Source organism: Astyanax mexicanus, chromosome 8, assembly GCF_023375975.1.
Source record: "Astyanax mexicanus isolate ESR-SI-001 chromosome 8, AstMex3_surface, whole genome shotgun sequence".
Lineage (NCBI taxonomy): Eukaryota > Metazoa > Chordata > Actinopteri > Characiformes > Acestrorhamphidae > Astyanax > Astyanax mexicanus.
The window spans coordinates 48,182,881-48,199,040 of record NC_064415.1 but is presented as its reverse complement, the minus strand read 5'-3'; the positions used below and the strand labels follow the sequence as shown (position 1 = coordinate 48,199,040).

Genomic DNA, 16,160 nt, shown 5'->3' with positions numbered 1-16,160 from the left:
ATCTGAGACAGGGTGGTCAGTGCTGAAGGCTGGAACAGCTGTTTCTGTAGATGACCGTCTCCGACCCGTAGGCTAGTGACTGAACACACATGGTATAATCCAGAGCACGACTCTGAAGCAGGAGAACTTCAGAACGAGAAAGGCCATTTCACTCGGGACACTATACTGTGTTTTAATACAGATACGACCACATGGATCATGTGCTGGAGATGAGACGAGAGATGTTCAGTCAGATACGAGAGAAGCAGAAAAACATTTACACAAAAAACAACCAAAAAACACAGCACTCTGCGGGCAGCTGTATGCCCAGGAGGGCAGCGAGGGTGAGACAAGAAGGCAAAACTGCCTCTAAGCACCCATATGTCTCTCTGTCTCTTTTTCTCTCTCTCTCGCTTTCACTTTCAGTCACTCACTCTCTCTGATGTGTTAAACACACTCTCCTGCATTCGTTATTTTACAGATTTCACAACAATACCTGGCAACGGATTCGAGCACAGCGCAAAAAACAAGGCAGTGGCCAAAAGACAAAAGTAGTTAGCATGAAGATGATGCTGTTAATTCTTCCTCATTGTGAAAGCACGTCAGGCTCAGTCGGAGGTGGCCGCCATGCAATTACAGCTCCTTGCTCAACTTCTTATTAGTCCAATTATTAGTGAAGCATGTGGCAGGCTTAGAGACGACATTAGACAATAGGGAAGAATCGCGCACAGAGCGTACGACGAGAACTGCGACTGTCACTGAGCCTGAGAATAAGAAGATCAGGCTGAAGCTACTGTGTCTGTGATGGAAAATGAAGCGTAATTAAACCTCCGAAAACCTTTAGGTCAGTGACGTACAAGTCTATGCATGCTGGTGTTTTGGTGACTCACCATTTGGCATACACTCGTTGTACCATTGTACTGCTCAGAGTGGTCAAAAATTTTACTTTAATACAATATGGAATGAAAAAAAAAATTTGTGTCAAATTTGTTATTTGTCTTCGTCCTTAAAAGCCTTAAACTGCAGAAAAGCTACAAAACTGCTGAAAAATCTATGTGTGTTATATACGTTGAGTTGTTTCCATTTAATATGTTAGCTAAAGATATACAAAATTATTTTATATTTTGTCTGGAAAAAAAAACTGATGCTAAATGATTAGCAACATCCACCAATATCTGGGAGTGCAAACACACCAGACAGATTTGGGAGAGTAGAGAAGTGCAGCGCTTATACATAGTTACAGATTCTTTCTGTTATCGAACCCCATGACATATGAAGAACATGAAGAGTCATGCAAAATAGAGCTTGATATTGTTCATTTGAAACACCATTTCCATTCCAATTATTCCCTTTTTGTGGCTGTTTTTTTGTGCAAATGTCAGGATTTTTGCACATTTTAAAAGTATAGCTGCACAGTCTTAACCAATAGCTGACCATTAACCATAAAGATTTATACCCATTAGCATTGAAACATTGACATATATTTAAGGAAAAGTTATACATAAACATTTACATTCAATTTTGTCATTTATGCACTGATGTGCTTGTAGTGAGCCTCTGATAATTACTCTACAGCAAGGCAGAAATAGAATAGACAAGTACACATACTAAATACAAACAAATATACTTTAATATATACAGAAACAGGCTGGTTCTATGAAATTAATTCTCAAATGTATACTTTCATAAGACATTTGGCTGCTACTCAGTTTGAAGTTGTGATCGTGCTGCAGCTGTAATCGTGCTCCAGGTCCTGGAATCAATCACAGCAATTCAGAGAGGAAAGGGAAAGAACCAGTGACCAGTGCAGTGACCTCAACACATCTCAGCAGCTTAGCGTCAGTGTTTTTAAAAGCAGGACTCGAGCAGTGGTACGAAGCTCCTCACGTCACGAACACGCAGAAACTTGGACAGGAAGCCGAGGAGCAGGTGCATCAGACACTCACGCAATTCTCAGTGAGACAGCTGGCAATAATCAAACTAACGAGTCCAACTGACCAAAACTACTGCACAAACTCTACTACACATATATACTACGAGGTATATATTCTATAATAAATATTTTAATAATGTGGGTTTTGCAGATTATTAAAGAAGACAAAATATTAACATACTAACTCAATTTGAAGCGATCAAGCATGAAGCGTCCCCCGGCTGTTTGTTTTCTTTCATTTATTTTTTAATTCATTTATTTTACTTTAATTAGGCAAATTTGGGATAACAAGGAAAATGCGAGATCAAACGATAAAAGCATACTTAAAACCATAGAATCATACAAGCGTACTACAAGGTCTAAATGCGTAAATGTGTAAATGCATCATGCAAAATGCGTAGCTACATGTTGGCAGGCCTGAACTGATTTTTGGCATTAGTGATTTGATTCAGAATCGTCCACGAACCGAGATGCATCCAAGAATCGAAAAATTTCCCCCACCCCTATTGCAATACATTATTGTATATAATAAATAACAATGTTTTTTAATATTGTTCCAGGCGTGAGTAGCTCCTCCCTTTTTGTCACATTGCACTGTAGGATAATAGTGTCCATCATTACCACACTCAAAATCCAAATGGTTGTATCTATTGTGGATATACAAGTATACTCAACTTATCTATACTACATTATATATACTCAAACACTAGCTAATATTATTAGCTAGTATACAATTAGGACACACCCAAAAAAAACACAACAGATTACAACACACAGGAATGCTCTGCAAACATCCTTACAACACTAACAACATAACAGCATACTGTAAAACATTCATACAGAGCTTATCATAATATAAAAGGCTGAACAGTGAAATCCACACCCTGGGCAGATTTCAGGCTTGTTTAAGTTTAGTGGAGGGGATTGCTAAAGGAAGTGGCAGATTACTGCAGAGTTGTTTTTTTTTATTTTGACTAGGGGTGGAAATAACAGGGCATTCACTACATTTTTACGATACATTACACATCTAGCTATGGTAAAGATAAGGATGTGACTGTGAAATGTAAATCTGGGGGCGCAAAGTGGTTTATTCAGATATCTGCACCTTTCCATTTCCGACAAATCTTCCTGGAGATTGTTTAAGTGATGAGTGCCCCGGCAGCTACAGAGAGAGACAGAGGAAGAGAGAAAGGGCATAAATATAAGCCAACCTTCCTCCTCCTTAACAAAAAAAAAACAGCCTGGACACTTTCCTCCTTCTTCCCTCCGTCATTCTCTCACACGCCGTTCTCCTGCCCACTTCCTTAGAAAGTTTATCACACAGCCCTTCTGCCAGTGTCGAGCAGAACTTCCCACTGCAATTAGTTATAAAAACTTTTCAGCCGGCTCACACGTGGTCTGGTTTTTAAAGAGCTGCAGCCCCCTTCTCACGTGGTCCATAGACTATTGAGTCGTCACAGGCCCCCTGAATGATGGCCGAAAAATAAGGCGCCGCAGACAATGCTTCGCCTTGATTAATTCAATTCTTTCAGGACCCTGCACCGTCGTCCGGGCAGCTCTACACAATCACTGCTTTGATGCTCGGGTTAACACTGCCCTCGGACCCTAACTCGAAGAGTATCGAATATTCTTAAAAAGCTCAAGAAAAATCTTTCAGCCAGTTCTTAAGCTTAGTATTTTCCCTTCTAAGAAAAAAAAAAAAAAAAGAACGATGCTCTTGCCATTACGGTATCATCACAGTCCTACAAGTGGTCCACAGTGACAAAGGAGAAAAAGGTGAACTGACCTGATCAGCCCGACAAGCCATGGTGCTGTTGGACTCAGACATGGTTGGACAGCGCCGGCCGTTTCTATCCGCCTCACTCTCGACTTCTTCATTCACACCTTTTGCGTCCGCTTCCATAGAGAATGCGCGTGCCCGCGAGAGGGAGGGAGCGAGGGTGGAGGGAGAACACCCTCCTTTCGTCCAGGCTTGATTAATGCCTGAATTATTTTCACCTCATTTCATCTGATGGAGTTCTGTTTCCTCTCCGCCTCTCACAATCATTCAGCATGGAAGCTCTCTCTCTTTCTCTCTCTCTCTCGCTCTCTCTCACCCTCCCTCCTCCTCTCCTCTCGCGCTCTCCCACTTGCTCACACTCCCTCTCTCATCCATTGCTTTGCCTTACCTCCTTTTCAGTCCCTTTTCTGCTCAACTTTAAGTTGGAGAAAATACCCCCCGCCTCCATCTACACTCAGAGCAGAAAAAGCCCAGAGCAGATCCATAGCCCCTTGCCTCTACCTCCACCATGAATGGAGTCGTTGTCATTCCAGCACCTTGGCTGAATACTGAGTATCGGGGAAGCTGCTAGCTTAGCTGCCTGGAGCAGGGGCCCGTGCCAAGCCCGGCTGGCCGGCCCGCGAGATGAAAGACAAGAGTTAGGAGCCATGCACTTCCACAGGGAGCACGCTACCCCTTTCTCTGTCTCTCCATTTCTTCCACTTGTTTTTGGTGCAGCTGCACCCAGACCACCAACGCTCTGCCCATTCACAGACACTTGACTCTCAAATCCTCGTCCTCGGACGTTGCCAAGTCTCCAGTAAGGTTCCCCTGCGAGAGGCAAGCGAAAGGGGGGAACTGGGACGCACCCCGTCCCTCCATGTGCACTACGGATGGGCAAGGCCGTACCCTCGTAATTCATCCTCTCTTTCTTTGGGGGTCAAATGGTTTCCTACTCTTTGTCCTCACAGGCCACAACCGGTCAAATCGTCCCTTGTGCAAAAGGTGGCATTTGCCTGAAAGGAGTACAGCCACGACGCAATGCATGGGAAACAGAAAAAAGATATAGAAGTAAAACGGAGATCTTCGCACAAAAGAAAGCTTTCAATGGCAGGCTCTTGGCTTTGGCCCCAACTGAGTATCCTGTTAGTGGTGTCAGAAGTTGACAGGCATCTGGCCCTTGGCCTAATGAGCATTTAACGAAGGTGAGCAATGCTGGCAGCACACTCAATGAACAGAGAGTTAATATGATTTATTTATCATCTTCTATGATTAAGCAAGAAAGAACCACACATTGCAAAGATAGAGAAGAAAACTTGCAGAATTTGTTGTAACTTATTGTACTTATATGTGTTTATTGTATTGTAAATTCTTAGTAAAGCACAATTCTTCAGGTGATGTATGAAAGATATTCATCAGCGGGAAACAAGGTCTTGTCACAAGAAAGATCTAAACCCAATTCGCAAGCAGCCCTTAAACTGTAAACAAGAGACGGTAAACAAGTACTACCAGTGTCCAAAAACATATAATCCAAGAGCATTATTAAAGTCATAATAAGGTTATGATTATGAAGTGGCAGAATGTCAACCCAGCAGTAAGTTAAGTAAATTAAAGTCACAGTAACAGTGTACCTCAACTGCAGTTTTGAAAAGAAACACAGCTATAGTATGGCATTCTGTCCCTCTGCGCTCATGCCCGCAAGTTTGAGTTTATGTTAGCTTGTAAACACTGCTCTTCTCAGCACATCTGGCCTGTCAGTCTGAGAAAGACTCAGAGAGGTTTGTTTAGTTCAGAGAGGTCCAATGGATCTGTAATTTCAGAGTTCATTCAACTGCAAGCTCAATACCTTCAGCTTTTACAAGTTCAGTGATGATATCAGAATTCAATGCTGTTTCGGAGCAGGACTGCAACTTCTGGTTGGCTGTGGGTGCCAAACAACAGAAGAAGGCAATCAAATCTGCACAATAAGTTCAGATAAGATCAGATAAGACTGCAATGAGGTTGGGGAATGGGGTGGAATGGCTTGCTGTACTTCAAACACTCTTTCCTAAAAATCCACCGCATCATCTTTGCTTGAGTTTTTGCAATTAGCCGCAAAACCTCAGATACTGTGTTTCACATTCATCAGCAGGTTAAGGTCAGATTTTGGGTCGGGGTGGGAACATGAAGAATTCAGACCCCTCTTGAAGGTGGTGAAAACATTGTTTAATGAAGGCTCAACGGACTACATGTTCCTGTCAGGATAATTACTTTATTGACCCATCATTAAATATATGGACATGACCATAATACCATCCACTGTGTTTACTTGTTGAAGAGAGTCCATGTATATATGAATGAGCCAGTACGTGTCTCATTATTTTATCATTATAATGAAATGGTGATAAGATGACATTAATAATAATAATAATAAAAAAAAAACAATGGTGCATATCAAGAAGCTCTGCCACTATGACCCAAAAATCACTGATTTGAATCTCAGGTCATGCTGGTCAGTTCATACAAGGCCATTTCCATCATGCACTGAAACGATGCAGGAGCATTCATTAACTCGAAAGGCATCAAAGTTGCCTTGGCATGATCTCTACACCTAGTGCTGAAGTGTGTGTGTATAACACCACAGCAAAACGAGAGCGTTTGTAAGCAGTTAATTCTTTAGTCCTACACACACAACCCTTCACAAACACTTTGCTCCAGGCACAGCGCTGCGTCCGATCCACGAGCCTGCCAGGGTGGGAATTTGATACCGGCGGTCATTAGGCTCTCCAGGGGCCGCAGCCAACTCCTATTAGTCAAACAGCAGCACCACGTCCCACCGCCGCCGCACAAAAGCGCTCTTCTAATGAGTATATGAGCACTGCGCTATTTTGACAGCTCCATATCAATAGCAGAATGGAGAGCTGTTTGAAAGAGGGAGGGCCATGGGGGGTACAACAGAAAAGGGACACATACAGAGACCAGCCTCAATAGGGCAATCCCAAACAAGTGTGAGGCACTGAGGGCAATTAGCTTTGGATGGTTATATCATGTATTTAGTGCTCATTAGGGAATGCAGATGTCAAACTCCGTAATTGCTGAAATTTGTTTAAACCTGTTTTGCCCCGTTGCCTAAATACAAATCACAAGTAAACACTCAACAGGACCCCCAGCTGTACAGCACCCGAGACTTTCTACAGGGAATACACATAAAATGATGGCTTATTTCTCTGCCAGTAAAAGGAAGTTTGTCCAAATTAAAGCAGTTTGAGCTAAAAAGTTTACCGTTTCACAGACGATTGAGAGCAAAGAGGCATATCTATGTGCATTAAACACTTCTACATAAATCACTGTATAAATGTAACCCCCTCATATTAATATTAATAATATTAATTGGTCAGTCAATGATTATTTCTGCCATGCCCTCCATCTCTGCTCCCTGAGACTATCTTTCTGTTTCGCTTCAAAATGACAGAAACAGCCAAACGTGGGATTTAAATGCCGAGATGGTGTTTAAATTAGATTTTTTCCTGATATTTAGTGAGTAAATATTTTAGTGGTGCACTTTTGGTCCATGCTAAGTATGAACTGAGTGACTGAGCAGCTCTTTACCCTCCCTCACTGTTGTGTTTCTGTCCAGAGCTCTTTGTGCAGTGTGGTGCTGTTATAATTGACTATGTAGATTATAAAATTTTGTTGACCAGTTTCAGTCAATTGCTAATTGTTCATTTATGTAATCTAATTGTTGCAGCTCTATTTGGAGGCAGTACTGAAAGCAACTTTAGCAGGACTTCTATCTGAATCTATTCATAAAGTGATTTATTAAAAATATTAAAATATAGGGCTGTTTTCAAAAGATCGATCCGAGATCCAATATCAATTCACGCTCAAAAAATATGACCACGATCCAAATATATGTGGATCGATCTTTTCCAGGTGACTATAGGCATTATTTTCTTTGACGAGCAAGGGGCAGTATAAAAAGCGGGTGCCGTCTAAACAAAAATAAAACTAAAATAAGAGTGAGCTGGCCGAAACTCTTCTCTCTGTGTGTCCCTCTTACAGATACAGTCACAAACACACATGGAGCTGTTTTGTCTATAGGATAGTATTTATTTTAAAGTGACAATACAGCAATATGTAAATAGATCATTATCGGATTGAAACGTGGATCGAATCGGATCATGACCTTATGAATCAGAATTGAATCAATCCAGGAAATTTGGATTGATTCCCAGCCCTACTAAAATAATGTAAATTCTATAACAAACAACCGAACAGCTCCATATAAAAAGTTACTTTTAAAGTTGATGTGATGAATAAAACATTATTGCTGATTAACCCAATTAACAGTTTTACCTTATTTGCACCATTAAGGCATCAAATCAAGGTTTATTCCTTTAATGCAGTGATCACCTTGGTTTGAGCAAGGAATCCTTGTAATGATCAAACCCACCTTAAATGATGCCCATGCATCATCATGATAAATATGTTAAACTATTAACATTAAAGCTTTTGTGTATTAGGAGAGAAAAAAGAAAAAAGTGGCCACCAAGGCCCATTAGACCGGTCACAACACTCAATTTTTTTTGGACGATATATTGTTCCAGAAATTAAATAAAAGAATTTTTAGAAATTTAAATTAAAAAATATGTAATTATTATAAATAAATAAGACCAATCTAATAAAAGAAATGATTTTAAACAAAGTCAACATGCTGGTTCATTCACATTAATGGGCTTTTCTCAGTAGGTAAACACAATGGGCAATTCTGAGGTCAGCAAAGTTATTTATATATTGTATTTTGTGTTCATTTCTGGGATTCTATTTTCTGAAAATTCGTGACTGCAAAGGTCAGTTCGTAATCTTCTATTATTTGTAGGTCTTTGTGCACACCAGCCGCAGCAGGCCGAATTCACAAAAAAGTGCGTAAAGAGCACCACCTACACATGCACAGACAAAAGCAAATTAACATGGAGAAAAAAATAAAATAAGGATAACATTAGACTAAGTTCAGAATCTGTTAGAGCCGGATCTGACAACCGGAGAAAGGGACAAGCAGCCATTAAATTCGCCAGGGAGGAAGTGCGGTTTCAAGCAACTCTGCTTAACCAGGTATTTCCTATTCAAGGCACGTCTATGCTATTGACAAGCTAAACAAGAGAGCCTCAGTGAGGACTAAAATACTACTGCTGACTAAAAATGTCACTTTTTCAAACTTAGTGCCGCGCTTTGATGCGCCGCCTCTTTCCGCCGCGCTCCCTCGCCCCATTTACAATCTCAAGTGGCATGTCTGAAGCACACAAAAACAAACACACAAAGCAGCGGATTGTAGCATAAAGCAATCGACTCACACGATTTCCAACCCCTGCACATGATCACAATGCAGCAGAAAGACTGGCCCACATAGCACACTGGTAACCCACTGCCTGCTAATGTGCAGAACTGAAAACCCAACAGTTCAGCTTTCCACTACATCTAATTCTACTTTCAGAACAGCTCTACATTTACACATGACTGTTTGCTGCACTGTAAAAACATACTGCCACTCATGAATCATGAATTTACCTCAGGACTGCTATTCTAACCATATATATATATATATTACCTCATGACTGACATTTTATTCACGAACTTACCTCTGAACTGCTAGTCTAATCATGAATTTACCCTAGGACTGCTATTCTAATTATTTACCCTTAACACTCCCAATCCTGAACTTGCTTCAGGACTGCTATTCTAATCATAAATTTACCTCAGCCATAATGATTTTAACACAGCTGGTCTATAGCAATAGAAGCAGCTTTGAAAATCTACCATAGTATTTACACAACACTGCAAATAAAGCTATCATAAAAGGTTAATGGAGCTCTTTAGAGAAATCCCAGATAAAGCCAAATTAAAAACACTGGATGCTGTGGTGTGTAGCCTGCATGCTAACTTAGCTATCTTATTTAAGCTTAGCTGGTTTAGCCTTTCTATTACCTTAACATCACCACAAAAAATGTTTATTTTAGGTTTCTGTCTGTCAAAATGTAGTTGCTTGAGTAATTTTCACCTAAATGTTTATTAGTGTGATTTAGTCAGTCAGATTTGATTGCATTTTATGTTAAAAAGAATGGTAACAGCGATGCTACTGCATGGCTAATGCTAACCAGCTTCCCTCTCCTAATCCTGGCGGTGTAACATTTACTAAACGACTAATTTAAAAGTTTGCACAGTGTTCACTTAGTCTGTGACACTGTAAGCAAACTGAACTCTGCATTTTTGTTTGAAAATAATGCAAGAGCATCTGTATTACTTTCTCAGATTAAGCAACTCCCCACCCTTGGTAAAACCACTGTTACATTTTGAGAAGTTATGACTATATGAAAAATTATATACCATCCAAAACTATTGCCAGTTGAATACTGACAAAAATGGGGATGTTCAAAAACTGCTGACCTGTAGAGTATACATATCGTTTAGTTAAACATGAATAAGATTTTAAAGAAGAGTATTCCAACACACATTCCAAACTTTTCCCACTGAAACACTCACACACTATTATTAGGTCTCAAGAGGTTTATGAAAAATGACCCATGAGTCATTCAGTTGTCCTTAATTTAGTTAGACATCATGCAGTATAAACATTCTATAAATAAAGTAACAGTCAAAAGTTTGGGCACACTTTAAATTCAGTGTTTTTTCTGCATTGTAGATGAATCATCCAACCTATTAAAAAACATACATGTAGTAAACAAAAAAACAACAACAAAAAAAAACGGAATATCTTTAAAGGGGACAACTTGGAATTTCTTAGTCAACTTTATGAGGTAGAGTCACCTTGATCAGCTTTTAGTTAACAGCTGTTCTGAACTTGAATTTGTCAACTTAAATTTACTTGAATTCCCCTTCCTCTTAAGAGCATCAGTTGTTAAGTTGTGAAGAGTTGGTATACAGTGAACAGCTCTGTTTGAGTAATGTTGCAATCCACATTATGACAATTACTTTAGGAAAAGAAGGACAGTCAAACCCACAAAATTAAATACATTTTAAATGTATCCTCAAGTGTAGTCGCAAAGACCATTAAAAATGTAATGAGGAAACTGGCTCTCATCAGGATTGTCCCAGCAATAGAAGACCAAGAGTTAGCCCTGTTGCAGAGAATAACTTAATAACAGAAATCTATGCTACATATCTTAACAAGCAGAATGTTCTAGCTTTATTTCTATGAGATTCTTCTAGTTCAGAGGTTCCCAACTTATTTGCAAACAATGGCCCACTTAACACATTACAAATTATTTAAAACCTAAATAATTATAAAAGCTTCAATATAACCCACTGAATCTAGCCAAATGATTGGCTAGAATTTAAAAAGGGACATAAAATGTAAAATATGCTGTTTTGAAACATTTCATTTAGACCTGCACTAGTAGCACCAGACTAGCTAGCTAGTCGGTCATGTGACTGTACTATGCCAGACCAAACAATGAGTTTGACCTAAATATGCTCTAGTTTTGGGGGAATTTTTAAATACATTGAATCTGTAACATTAATTCCAATTTGTTGAAATACTTATATATGACTAGAACCTGGATTTGCTTGTATATAACTACATGTATAAATGCCTCAACCCAAGTCCAGTTAACCATAGCCCCTGGCTAAAACACAAGCCAAAACACAATGAATCAACCTTCAATTAATCAACCTTCTTCTCAGCTGGAGAGGTGCTCTCTTCATTAAAGCACCATTAGCTCTCCAAACATACCTTTGTTGCTCAATGTGGGCAAAGCATTTTGATTTGACTTAGAATTACATTTCAATCCACAGAACTGAAAGAATCAGTTCAAAATGGATCATGCTTGTTTAGAGTCACTTGGACGTCCCTTATTTACCAAAATAACACACGAACATGTTTTATCTTTAATTTTATGGTTTAATTTCCTACAAACCCAATTCCTGAGTAATAGACACAGTGAGCCAAGGTGCACAAGAGTTTGCATAGCACTGTACAGGCTCTTGTATTCTGCTTGTATCATTACTCAACTCGGGCTGTTACTCAGTTTAATCACAACAGTGGGTTTAACTGACTGCACTCATCAGCTGGTGGAAAGTTACTCTGAGAGCACGTGAGTGATGTGAATTATATTATGGTGAAACATTCACTTGACCAGACAACCTCAAAAAGGATGTTGGTTTACTCAAAGAGGAAGCTGAACGTTTCAGACTTACAAATGGAATATTCCACAACGGAACCTACATGTAAGAATTATACTGTATCAGTAAACAATGACATGCCAAATATCATGGGACTGGAACATGGGATGTGAGTGTGTGGGGTCTCCTGCCATTGATGTTATTTTTGCCAGATTTGCTTGCCTGTACCCAGTACACATTCCATTTTGACTTAAAGGTTAAATAAAACATCCTCACAACCACTACACCTCTAACATAACTATGTGGCCCTGCCAACAGCCTCAATCAAAAGATAACACCTCACAACTTGTGCAAGTGTGGGCGTTCCTAAGCCTCATGAGGTAACAATTTATGATCGGTTTGTGTATATTCAATATTTTATTTTTATGTGTTTCCCTACATTGTAAATCAATACTAAATACTCGACTAGGCTATAAAGAAACATAAGTAAAACTAAAAGTGTTAAACAAACCTAAAATACTGTGAAGCATTTAGGTGCTCTTATCTGAGGTGCTGTTAACTAGCGGATTCTGAGGCTGGTAACTCTGATGAACATATCCTATGCAGCAGACTCCTGCTCTTCTTTTCCTGGGGTGGGCCTGATGAGAGCCAGCTTCATCATAACATTTTGATGGTCTTAGCGACTGCACTTGAGGAACTTTTTCATATTATTGAAATGTTTCAGATTGACTGAGCTTCATTTCGGAAAGTATTTTTTTCTTTTACTTTATTTTAGTTAAGTAGTTTATGCCATAATATGGATTAAAACATTACTTAAATAGAGCTATTTACTGTATACCTGTAACTCTACCTCTTCACAACTTCACAACTGATGCTCTCAAACACATTAAGAGACAAGAAATTGAAGAAATTAACTCTTGACGAGTTTAGCACAGCTGTTAACTGAAATCCACCTGGAACTCTACTTCACAAAGCTGACTGAGAAAATCCAGCCAAGATGTTCAAAACTGTCATCTAAGCAATCTGCTACTTGAAAGAGTATAAAACATTCTTTTTTGTTTAATGCCTTTTTGTTTACTAAAAAATTCCATATTTTTTTTTATAGTTTGGATGAATATAGTATTAAATCTACAATATAGGACATTTTAAAATAATGAAAAAAAAAACACCTTTGGCTGGTACTGAACATACTACTACATGATTTTGGTCGGTCTGTAATAATTTTCAAGTTTATACAAATTAACAAAATGAATTGTCATTTGAGCTCCCGCAAGAGAAATTCATAATGTAATTTCCCTCTCTAGTGAAAGACACTCCTCTCCCGGTCCGCTCCCATTCCATCCTTTTCAATTCATGTACGTGTCCATTACTGCAAATCAACTTAATTTCCGCTCACACTAAATTACAGCTCAGCAAGGTGCTCGGGGTGGTGTGCAGGACTGGAAGTTCTGTCGTTAGGTTACTAACTTTGGGAAAAGAGGGGCAGATTTCAGTATAAAAAGTAGTCAGAGTTTCTGAGTAACAGGGGGCAAAAACACAGAGTGTCTGAAGAGAATTTTAATCCTGAGAGCAAGCCGGAATCTTAACCTGAACACACTGAGGGCCAGGCGGCACAGAGAAGTCAGGAGGAGCCCGTTCTGGCACGGCTCGGGTCGTGGCGGAGGGGGGATTTGGTCCGAGGAACAAATTTATGGAGCGTTGGTTAAAAAGCAACTTCCTGCCCCATTCCTCCGGTGCATGCGTCCGTCCGTGTGCGTGTGGAACAGCGCGAGCGAGTGACGTCTGCCCAGGCCGGCAGCTTTCAGGGACACAGGAGAGCAAATTTCCAACGCTTGGGTTAATCTGAAGTTTCCATGATAATTTCCCCTCCCTTTCGCAATTTGGCTGGAAGGGCCCCAGCTGCTAATTCTTTATAAATAGCGTGTAGCTCGGATCGCCTCTGGGGAGAATGGGGCTCAGTGGAGTGGCTTGGGCACAAATCGGGCCGGAAAAAGCACACAACATACACATTTTGACAAACATATGGGACCATTACTGAGGACGAAAGCGAAGTACATGTGACTTTGACTTGTCTCACGTGGATTCAACAAAGAGCGAAAAGCAGAAAAAGAGAAAGGCAACAGTCGAGCGTGGTCAACCGTGGGGTCATGCTGCAGAAAAATAGCATATTAAAAACAAGGTAACAAATAAAAGCTTGTTTTGTTTTTTCAAATGTAAATTTTATAGAGCAAAAAAATATATTTCAGCATGACATACATGCTAGATGTGAGCATGTGTGTGGTCATAACACATATTGACATTGAAAGACATGCAGTTCCCCTCCTGTTTCCTTGTTTGGACAGGTCAGAAACAGACAAATTTCAAAGTGAGAGCACAGCAAGAGACCCTGAACTGGAAGCAGGGGAGTTTACAAAGGGTCACAGTTACTGGTCCACGCCACACAAAACACAGAAAAAGAAACAGTCAAGGTCAGCTCAGGATATTCTACTTTATGGGTGAAAGGTAGAAGCAGTCAAAGCAACAAAAAAATGCTTTAAAAAATATCAAAACAGATTTCCGCTCTTTAATCTAAAAAAACCAAGAGCAAGAGCAAGAGTTCCAGAGACCCCCTTTCATTCTGAAAACTTCAAAGTGATAAATAATACTGAGGAGGGGGTGTTGGTGGGGGGGCTGAAAGTGGAGAAGGAGCCTGAGAATTGCGGACCCCCCCTCGTCCCATGCCTGTATGTCCTATTCAGCTCGGCAAAGGGGGAGCAGGTTGGACTCAAGCGCAACAAATTACCTAAATATGGGGTGAAAAGCCTTTGAAGGACTTCAATTCAACTGCTAAAAATAATAATAATCAAAAGAGGGACGAGAAGATTTATGAAGCCTGGTGGGTGGATCGCGACGCCAAACAGCAGCCCATAATTTCAGCCCCCTTTTTTGGGTCATTGTCGGTATTTGTGTTTAGCTCCAGCAGAAATGTGGGCACCTCCAGTTATAAAAGGCGAGAGGAAGAGAAACAGAAAAACGAAATTTTCAGCTTGAGTGGTTTCTTCAAACGAAATCCAAAGGCTGAGCCTCAATGGGGCCTTTTGGCGCAGGGGAGCTTTCTTTTTCCTTCTCTCTTTTTTTTTTAAGGAAGCGCAGCAGTGGACGTGTTTAGCATTTGGTGGCCCTTGTCCTCCCATTGTGCCTTCGCCACAGTGGCTGCCTGCTCCGTGGCCTGACCCCAGCTAGGCGCACTGTACTGCGAAGGGCTCAAGCTGAAACAGAAATTGTGTTTGACTTTCCCTTTGCTCCATCACATCTGTTCCCATGCCCCCGAAGGCACCGGCGATGCACGGCTCACAAAGACGTGAACGCTCTCGAAAGTTCTACGGGGCGACTGACAGCTCAATATGTTCCTTACGTAAGCCCAAAAGTTTGCCTAGTGGAGAGGTCGGACACCTGTGTTAGAAAAGCTAACTGTTTTTGTTGGGTTTTGGGTTTGGGATAAACAGAAACTGAGATGTTTTAAGTGTGTATTCTTTATATTAGTTTCTTTTTATCCAGTTTCCCAAAGAGTTCTTTAGCGCTCATGTTTATTGAAGTGGCTCCTAATGTGTGGAACTGGAAGTTTCCTAATGTCGTATGCCCTATGATCTTGTGCTAATGTTGATATTGGCATAGAACACAATAAATTAGCTTTAGCTCCTCAATGTTTTTTTTTTAGAACTTGGTTTGGCTGCACTGATTTACCCAGGATAAGGAGTAGTTTGGTGCTTTCACTGTGGTCCTCCACCACACTCTACCACCCTATACCACTCTAGTATGCTTTACCTCGCTCTACCTCCAGTCTAGGTGTGTCACATGATCACAGTCCGCAGTGTGAAGAGCACCCTCTGTTGATGCTTTTGGGTAATGCAATTGGGTAATGAAAATTTACTGTCATTTACAACGTTAATGCGGTTTTTACTCTTTGTGATAAATCATATTTTTACAGGCCTACCATGTACACTAAAATATTAAAGATTGAAAATTACAGTTGTTACCTGTTTCCCACAAACATTCCATTTGTTTTTTGATTACAGCTTATATTCCTAGACCCAATGTACACATGCTGCAATAACTAAAAACAATAAATTCCACATCTGACTGTGTTAAAACAATCATTGAGGAACGTTCAGGGGGGTTTAATTTGAAACAGTGGAGGAACCGCTTTAGGAAACCCTTCAGACTTTTTTTTAAAAGCCTTTTCTTAAAGTTTCCTCAAAGCACATTAAGGTATTCATCCACAATTCCAACCTGAGGAACCTCTAAAACATTTTTAAGGGTCTTGCAATTTAAACAGTGTACCATGCTAGCTTACAGACTGCAAACGTGGGCAAACTGGTAAAAATCGTAGCTGGC

The 16,160-nt window shown here is 40.2% G+C and overlaps 1 protein-coding gene across 2 annotated transcripts in view; it reads right to left on the bottom strand.

Moving 5' to 3' along the window:
- slc6a9 (solute carrier family 6 member 9) overlaps nt 1-16,160 on the bottom strand; it is a 93,925-nt gene that overhangs the window by 47,718 nt on the left and 30,047 nt on the right. Inside the window, exon 1 of one of the 2 annotated variants that reach the window (XM_007229300.4) lies at nt 3,699-3,932. The exons of the other annotated variant lie outside the window; for it this stretch is intronic. Coding sequence (XP_007229362.3) covers nt 3,699-3,815 — 117 coding nt within the window. The 5' untranslated portion in view covers nt 3,816-3,932. Of the gene's footprint in view, nt 1-3,698; nt 3,933-16,160 lie in introns of those variants that run through there. 2 annotated transcript variants of the gene reach the window in all.